The following is a 9,318-nucleotide window of genomic DNA, read 5'->3' on the forward strand; positions in this document are numbered from 1 at the left end:
ACCATGATAGATCTCCTCTACCTAGTGGTACTATCTATACAGGACCATGATAGATCTCCTCTACCTAGTGGTACTATCTATACAGGACCATGATAGATCTCCTCTACCTAGTGGTACTATCTATACAGGACCATGATTGTTCTCCTCTACCTAGTGGTACTATCTCCTCTACCTAGTGGTACTATCTATACAGGACCATGATAGTTCTCCTCTACCTAGTGGTACTATCTATACAGGACCATGATAGTTCTCCTCTACCTAGTGGTACTATCTATACAGGACCATGATAGATCTCCTCTACCTAGTGGTACTATCTATACAGGACCATGATAGATCTCCTCTACCTAGTGGTACTATCTATACAGGACCATGATAGATCTCCTCTACCTAGTGGTACTATCTATACAGGACCATGATTGTTCTCCTCTACCTAGTGGTACTATCTCCTCTACCTAGTGGTACTATCTATACAGGACCATGATAGTTCTCCTCTGCCTAGTGGTACTATCTATACAGGACCATGATAGATCTCCTCTACCTAGTGGTACTATCTATACAGGACCATGATAGATCTCCTCTACCTAGTGGTACTATCTATACAGGACCATGATAGATCTCCTCTACCTAGTGGTACTATCTATACAGGACCATGATAGATCTCCTCTACCTAGTGGTACTATCTATACAGGACCATGATTGTTCTCCTCTACCTAGTGGTACTATCTATACAGGACCATGATAGATCTCCTCTACCTAGTGGTACTATCTATACAGGACCATGATAGATCTCCTCTACCTAGTGATAGCTAGAGAGAGACACAAATAGAGAGACAGAGAGAGACACAGAGAGACAGACAGAGACGATAACAACAGTAGTTAGCCTGACCTGGTCTGTATGAGCCAAAGGTGTGCGCCAGTCTGTTGAGCAGGTCAGGGTTGTTATAGCGATCCTCGTTAGCCACCACCCAGAAACAGCTCTCGGACATCTCCTGGGGGCGGATCTACACACAGACACACCAATAGAAGGCAGGTGGGACCAGCGGGTTAATATGTGAACATGGACAAGCAGCCACAAGGGAAGTACTGAGCACATATGAATCTCATTTGCATAGTCCCTCCCCTATACACACCACAACGCGTCTCAGTGACAGTAACACCACGGGTGAGTTAGGCAGGTTTAGGAATCATTTAGTCTGACAGTAACACCACGGGTGAGTTAGGCAGGTTTAGGAATCATTTAGTCTGACAGTAACACCACGGGTGAGTTAGGCAGGTTTAGGAATCATTTAGTCTGTATCAGCTGGTCTGACAGTAATACCACGGGTGAGTTAGGCAGGTTTAGGAATCATTTAGTCTGACAGTAATACCACGGGTGAGTTAGGCAGGTTTAGGAATCATTTAGTCTGTATCAGCTGGTCTGACAGTAATACCACGGGTGAGTTAGGCAGGTTTAGGAATCATTTAGTCTGACAGTAACACCACGGGTGAGTTAGGCAGGTTTAGGAATCATTTAGTCTGACAGTAACACCACGGATGAGTTAGGCAGGTTTAGGAATCATTTAGTCTGACAGTAATACCACGGGTGAGTTAGACAGGTTTAGGAATCATTTAGTCTGACAGTAACACCACAGGTGAGTTAGGCAGGTTTCGGAATCATTTAGTCTGTATCAGCTGGTCTGACAGTAAAACCACGGGTGAGTTAGGCAGGTTTAGGAATCATTTAGTCTGACAGTAACACCACGGGTGAGTTAGGCAGGTTTAGGAATCATTTAGTCTGACAGTAACACCACGGGTGAGTTAGGCAGGTTTAGGAATCATTTAGTCTGACAGTAACACCACGGGTGAGTTAGGCAGGTTTAGGAATCATTTAGTCTGACAGTAACACCACGGGTGAGTTAGGCAGGTTTAGGAATCATTTAGTCTGACAGTAACACCACGGGTGAGTTAGGCAGGTTCAGGAATCATTTAGTCTGACAGTAACACCACGGGTGAGTTAGGCAGGTTCAGGAATCATTTAGTCTGACAGTAACACCACGGGTGAGTTAGGCAGGTTTAGGAATCATTTAGTCTGACAGTAACACCACGGGTGAGTTAGACAGGTTTAGGAATCATTTAGTCTGTATCAGCTGGTCTGACAGTAATACCACGGGTGAGTTAGGCAGGTTTAGGAATCATTTAGTCTGACAGTAACACCACGGGTGAGTTAGACAGGTTTAGGAATCATTTAGTCTGACAGTAACACCACGGGTGAGTTAGACAGGTTTAGGAATCATTTAGTCTGACAGTAACACCACGGGTGAGTTAGGCAGGTTTAGGAATCATTTAGCCTGTATCAGCTGGTTGAATGCTACTTGAAGGATCTAAAGGGAAAAGCTGAGACGCTTTAAAGTAAGTTGTTTATTTTTAAAGTCCAACTTTCTTCTCTTTCTTCTCTGACATATATAACTTGTATTTATTTATATATATATATATAAAATGGCAACAACAAGCAACAGTACAGATGTTTCCAGGGCTAGCGTTTCCGTGCCAACAGCCATTTAAAGCCGTGGGGGCTCCTCCCTCTCCTCTCTGATTGGACCAGAAGTCTCAGACGGGACTTGGCTCAGCACAGAAGAAGACCAGATGTTGTTTTATCTCGTCTCGGGTGATATTACTTCACGCAATTACAATTCATATTTAGTTAAATCTCACTTCCCTGTTTTTTTTCTCCTTCCCATAAATGTTTATACAGCTGTTGAACAAGCTGGACCATCTGATCTGTTGAGGAAGGAAGCTTTGGGAGCAAGGATACGTCCCAAACAACCCAACTACATATATATATATATATATATATATAAAACATCAGGGAACTACTTTTTAAGCCATGGTAAAGTAGTGCACGACACTGAATGATAGGGTGTGATTAGGTGACGCCTTTGGTGTTGTGATCAGCTTGTAAACAGGTTTCAATGAGACACGTTCAAAGGAGACCCCTTTGTGGTGGTGTACAGGACACACACACACACACACACACACACACACACACACATTTAATATGCATGAATCCCCCCACCCTCCCAAAAAACTCTACACTGATAGGACTTGAAAGTTTAGAGACGGTGCCTCTAAAACTCAGGAGAGATCATGAGAGAATTTAATTTATTGTGTGATCAGCAGGCAGGCCTCTTGAGTAGCACTTCACACACACACACACACACACACACACACACACACACACACACACACACACACCTCAAAACAAGCCTTGTTCACAGCCACATGAAGGGTTCAGACACACACCATGTTTAGCCATATCTGTTAGCTACAGAAGGCCAGGCAGTGTGTGGGAGGAGGAGGGGGCGCTAGGGTAATGGACTGGGAGAGTGGATGTGTGTGTGTGTGAGTGAGAGACTGAGTGAGTGACTGAGTGAGTGACTGAGTGAGAGACTGAGTGAGTGAGTGAGTGACTGAGTGAGTGACTGAGTGAGTGACTGAGTGACTGAGTGAGTGACTGAGTGAGTGACTGAGTGAGTGACTGAGTGAGTGACTGAGTGAGTGACTGAGTGAGTGACTGAGTGAGTGACTGAGTGAGTGACTGAGTGACTGAGTGAGTGACTGAGTGACTGAGTGAGTGAGTGACTGAGTGACTGACTGACTGAGTGACTGAGTCTCACCTTGGACCAGTTGAAGCGCTTCATGGAAGTCTCAAGCTTGAACTCCTTCTTGGGCCGGAGTCCGAAAGGCAAGGTGTTGTGGGTAGGCGAGCCCAGCCCACAGAACACCCCCGGGGGAGGAGGAGGGGAGGGGGCAGCCGAACGGGGAGGCACTCCTGGTGGGGGAGGTGGGCCGCAGCCTGGGAGGGGGAGGAGGAGGAGGGGAGGAGGCATGGGACCTCCCGGACCAGAAGGAGGCGGAGGGAGGGAAGGAAAGGCGGAGGAGGGGCAGCCAGCCTGGGAAGGATGGGAGGAGGAGAGGGCCACTGGGACCGCTCCAAACTGAGGAGGAAAACAACATCAAGGAACAGGATTAGTTTTGATCAACTAAAAAATGTCTTTTTCCAAACAACCTCTTGCCTACATTTGCCATTTAAAGCTGTCAGTGTAACTCAGTTACCAGTATCTTTAAGCAATAAGGCCCGAGGAGGTGTGGTGTATGGCCAATATACCACGGCCAAGGCTGTTCTTAAGCACGACGCAACGCTGAGTGCCTGGACACAACCCTTTAGCCGAGGTATATTGGCCATACACCACAATCCCCTGAGGTGCCTTATTGCTATAATAAACTGGTTACCAAGGTAACTAGAGCAGTAAAAACACATGTTTTGTCATAACCCGTGGTACACGATCTGATATACCACGGCTGTCAGCCAATCAGCATTCAGGGCTCGAACCACCCAGTGTATTCATCTTGCTCCTTTGCACCCCAGTATCTCTACTTGCACAATCGTCTTCTGCACATCTATTCACTCCAGTGTGTAATTGCTATATTTTAATTACTTCGCCACCAAGGCCTATTTATTGCATAACCTCCCTTATCTTACCTCATTTACACTCACTGTATATAGACTTGTTATATTGTATTATTGACTGTTTTACTCCATGTGTAACTCTGTGTTGTTGTTTGTGTCGAACTGCTTTGCTTTATTCTTGACCAGGTCACAGTTATAAATGAGAACTTGTTCTCAACTGGCCTACCTGGTTAAATAAAGGTGTTCTCAACTAGCCTACCTGGTTAAATAAAGGTGTTCTCAACTAGCCCTACCTGGTTAAATAAAGGTGTTCTCAACTAGCCCTGCCTGGTTAAATAAAGGTGTTCTCAACTGGCCTACCTGGTTAAATAAAGGTGTTCTCAACTAGCCCTACCTGGTTAAATAAAGGTGTTCTCAACTGGCCTACCTGGTTAAATAAAGGTGTTCTCAACTGGCCTACCTGGTTAAATAAAGGTGTTCTCAACTAGCCTACCTGGTTAAATAAAGGTGTTCTCAACTGGCCTACCTGGTTAAATAAAGGTGTTCTCAAGGTGTTCTCAACTGGCCTACCTGGTTAAATAAAGGTGTTCTCAACTAGCCTACCTGGTTAAATAAAGGTGTTCTCAAGGTGTTCTCAACTAGCCTACCTGGTTAAATAAAGGTGTTCTCAACTAGCCTACCTGGTTAAATAAAGGTGTTCTCAACTAGCCTACCTGGTTAAATAAAGGTGTTCTCAAGGTGTTCTCAACTAGCCTACCTGGTTAAATAAAGGTGTTCTCAACTAGCCTACCTGGTTAAATAAAGGTGTTCTCAAGGTGTTCTCAACTAGCCTACCTGGTTAAATAAAGGTGTTCTCAACTAGCCCTACCTGGTTAAATAAAGGTGTTCTCAACTGGCCTACCTGGTTAAATAAAGGTGTACTCAACTAGTCTACCTGGTTAAATAAAGGTGTACTCAACTAGCCTACCTGGTTAAATAAAGGTGTTCTCAACTAGCCCTACCTGGTTAAATAAAGGTGTTCTCAACTAGCCTACCTGGTTAAATAAAGGTGTTCTCAACTAGCCCTACCTGGTTAAATAAAGGTGTTCTCAACTAGTCTACCTGGTTAAATAAAGGTGTTCTCAACTAGTCTACCTGGTTAAATAAAGGTGTTCTCAACTAGCCCTACCTGGTTAAATAAAGGTGTTCTCAACTAGCCCTACCTGGTTAAATAAAGGTGTTCTCAACTAGCCCTACCTGGTTAAATAAAGGTGTTCTCAACTAGCCTACCTGGTTAAATAAAGGTGTTCTCAACTAGTCTACCTGGTTAAATAAAGGTGTACTCAACTAGCCTACCTGGTTAAATAAAGGTGTTCTCAACTAGCCTACCTGGTTAAATAAAGGTGTTCTCAACTAGCCTACCTGGTTAAATAAAGGTGTTCTCAACTAGCCTACCTGGTTAAATAAAGGTGTTCTCAACTAGTCTACCTGGTTAAATAAAGGTGTTCTCAACTAGCCTACCTGGTTAAATAAAGGTGTTCTCAACTGGCCTACCTGGTTAAATAAAGGTGTACTCAACTAGTCTACCTGGTTAAATAAAGGTGTACTCAACTAGCCTACCTGGTTAAATAAAGGTGTTCTCAACTAGCCTACCTGGTTAAATAAAGGTGTTCTCAACTAGCCTACCTGGTTAAATAAAGGTGTTCTCAACTAGTCTACCTGGTTAAATAAAGGTGTTCTCAACTAGCCTACCTGGTTAAATAAAGGTGTTCTCAACTAGTCTACCTGGTTAAATAAAGGTGTTCTCAACTAGTCTACCTGGTTAAATAAAGGTGTTCTCAACTAGCCTACCTGGTTAAATAAAGGTGTTCTCAACTAGCCCTACCTGGTTAAATAAAGGTGTTCTCAACTAGTCTACCTGGTTAAATAAAGGTGTTCTCAACTAGTCTACCTGGTTAAATAAAGGTGTTCTCAACTGGCCTACCTGGTTAAATAAAGGTGTTCTCAACTAGCCTACCTGGTTAAATAAAGGTGTTCTCAACTAGCCTACCTGGTTAAATAAAGGTGTTCTCAACTAGCCTACCTGGTTAAATAAAGGTGTTCTCAACTAGCCTACCTGGTTAAATAAAGGTGTTCTCAACTAGCCTACCTGGTTAAATAAAGGTGTTCTCAACTAGTCTACCTGGTTAAATAAAGGTGTTCTCAACTAGTCTACCTGGTTAAATAAAGGTGTTCTCAACTAGCCTACCTGGTTAAATAAAGGTGTTCTCAACTAGCCCTACCTGGTTAAATAAAGGTGTTCTCAACTAGTCTACCTGGTTAAATAAAGGTGTTCTCAACTGGCCTACCTGGTTAAATAAAGGTGTTCTCAACTAGCCTACCTGGTTAAATAAAGGTGTTCTCAACTAGCCTACCTGGTTAAATAAAGGTGTTCTCAACTGGCCTACCTGGTTAAATAAGGTGTTCTCAACTAGCCTACCTGGTTAAATAAAGGTGTTCTCAACTGGCCTACCTGGTTAAATAAAGGTGTTCTCAACTAGTCTACCTGGTTAAATAAAGGTGTTCTCAACTAGCCTACCTGGTTAAATAAAGGTGTTCTCAACTAGTCTACCTGGTTAAATAAAGGTGTTCTCAACTAGCCTACCTGGTTAAATAAAGGTGTTCTCAACTAGCCTACCTGGTTAAATAAAGGTGTTCTCAACTAGTCTACCTGGTTAAATAAAGGTGTTCTCAACTAGTCTACCTGGTTAAATAAGGTGTTCTCAACTAGCCTACCTGGTTAAATAAAGGTGTTCTCAACTAGCCCTACCTGGTTAAATAAAGGTGTTCTCAACTAGCCCTACCTGGTTAAATAAAGGTGTTCTCAACTAGCCTACCTGGTTAAATAAAGGTGTTCTCAACTAGCCTACCTGGTTAAATAAAGGTGTTCTCAACTAGCCTACCTGGTTAAATAAAAGGTGTTCTCAACTAGCCTACCTGGTTAAATAAAGGTGTTCTCAACTAGCCTACCTGGTTAAATAAAGGTGTTCTCCAACTAGCCTACCTGGTTAAATAAAGGTGTTCTCAACTAGCCTACCTGGTTAAATAAAGGTGTTCTCAACTAGCCTACCTGGTTAAATAAAGGTGTTCTCAACTGGCCTACCTGGTTAAATAAAGGTGTTCTCAACTAGCCTACCTGGTTAAATAAAAGGTGTTCTCCAACTAGCCTACCTGGTTAAATAAAGGTGTTCTCAACTAGCCTACCTGGTTAAATAAAGGTGTTCTCAACTAGCCTACCTGGTTAAATAAAGGTGTTCTCAACTAGTCTACCTGGTTAAATAAAGGTGTTCTCAACTGGCCTACCTGGTTAAATAAGGTGTTCTCAACTGGCCTACCTGGTTAAATAAAAGGTGTTCTCAACTAGCCTACCTGGTTAAATAAAGGTGTTCTCAACTAGCCTACCTGGTTAAATAAAGGTGTTCTCAACTAGCCTACCTGGTTAAATAAAGGTGTTCTCAACTAGCCTACCTGGTTAAATAAAGGTGTTCTCAACTAGTCTACCTGGTTAAATAAAGGTGTTCTCAACTGGCCTACCTGGTTAAATAAAGGTGTTCTCAACTGGCCTACCTGGTTAAATAAAGGTGTTCTCAACTAGCCCTACCTGGTTAAATAAAGGTGTTCTCAACTAGCCTACCTGGTTAAATAAAGGTGTTCTCAACTAGCCTACCTGGTTAAATAAAGGTGTTCTCAACTAGCCTACCTGGTTAAATAAAGGTGTTCTCAACTGGCCTACCTGGTTAAATAAAGGTGTTCTCAACTAGCCTACCTGGTTAAATAAAAGGTGTTCTCAACTAGCCTACCTGGTTAAATAAAGGTGTTCTCAACTAGCCTACCTGGTTAAATAAAGGTGTTCTCAACTAGCCTACCTGGTTAAATAAAGGTGTTCTCAACTAGTCTACCTGGTTAAATAAAGGTGTTCTCAACTGGCCTACCTGGTTAAATAAAGGTGTTCTCAACTGGCCTACCTGGTTAAATAAAGGTGTTCTCAACTAGCCCTACCTGGTTAAATAAAAGGTGTTCTCAACTAGCCTACCTGGTTAAATAAGGTGTTCTCAACTAGCCTACCTGGTTAAATAAAGGTGTTCTCAACTAGCCTACCTGGTTAAATAAAGGTGTTCTCAACTAGCCTACCTGGTTAAATAAAGGTGTTCTCAACTAGCCTACCTGGTTAAATAAAGGTGTTCTCAACTGGCCTACCTGGTTAAATAAAGGTGTTCTCAACTAGTCTACCTGGTTAAATAAAGGTGTTCTCAACTGGCTACCTGGTTAAATAAAGGTGTTCTCAACTGGCCTACCTGGTTAAATAAAGGTGTTCTCAACTAGCCCTACCTGGTTAAATAAAGGTGTTCTCAACTAGTCTACCTGGTTAAATAAAGGTGTTCTCAACTAGTCTACCTGGTTAAATAAAGGTGTTCTCAACTAGCCTACCTGGTTAAATAAAGGTGTTCTCAACTAGCCCTACCTGGTTAAATAAAGGTGTTCTCAACTAGTCTACCTGGTTAAATAAAGGTGTTCTCAACTGGCCTACCTGGTTAAATAAGGTGTTCTCAACTAGCCTACCTGGTTAAATAAAGGTGTTCTCAACTAGCCTACCTGGTTAAATAAAGGTGTTCTCAACTGGCCTACCTGGTTAAATAAAGGTGTTCTCAACTAGCCTACCTGGTTAAATAAAGGTGTTCTCAACTAGCCTACCTGGTTAAATAAAGGTGTTCTCAACTAGTCTACCTGGTTAAAAGGTGTTCTCAACTAGTCTACCTGGTTAGTGTTCTCAACTAGCCTACCTGGTTAAATGAGAGTGCTCAACTGGCCTGCCTAGTTAAATAAGGTGTTCTCAACTAGTCTACCTGGTTAAA

General features: G+C 42.7%; 1 protein-coding gene across 1 annotated transcript; it reads right to left on the reverse strand.

Annotated features, from left to right (window-relative positions):
- Nucleotides 1–886: 886 nt before the first annotated feature.
- Nucleotides 887–3,974, reverse strand: LOC121842852 (protein diaphanous homolog 3-like; the record flags this gene model as incomplete). Its single annotated transcript, XM_042312623.1, has 2 exons — nt 887–1,001; nt 3,654–3,974. Coding segments are annotated over 2 exons (436 nt in total), but the record flags the coding sequence as incomplete, so codon positions are not given.
- Nucleotides 3,975–9,318: the final 5,344 nt, after the last annotated feature.

The sequence above is a fragment of the Oncorhynchus tshawytscha genome, unplaced genomic scaffold (assembly GCF_018296145.1).
Source record: "Oncorhynchus tshawytscha isolate Ot180627B unplaced genomic scaffold, Otsh_v2.0 Un_contig_3242_pilon_pilon, whole genome shotgun sequence".
Classification (NCBI taxonomy): Eukaryota; Metazoa; Chordata; class Actinopteri; order Salmoniformes; family Salmonidae; genus Oncorhynchus; species Oncorhynchus tshawytscha.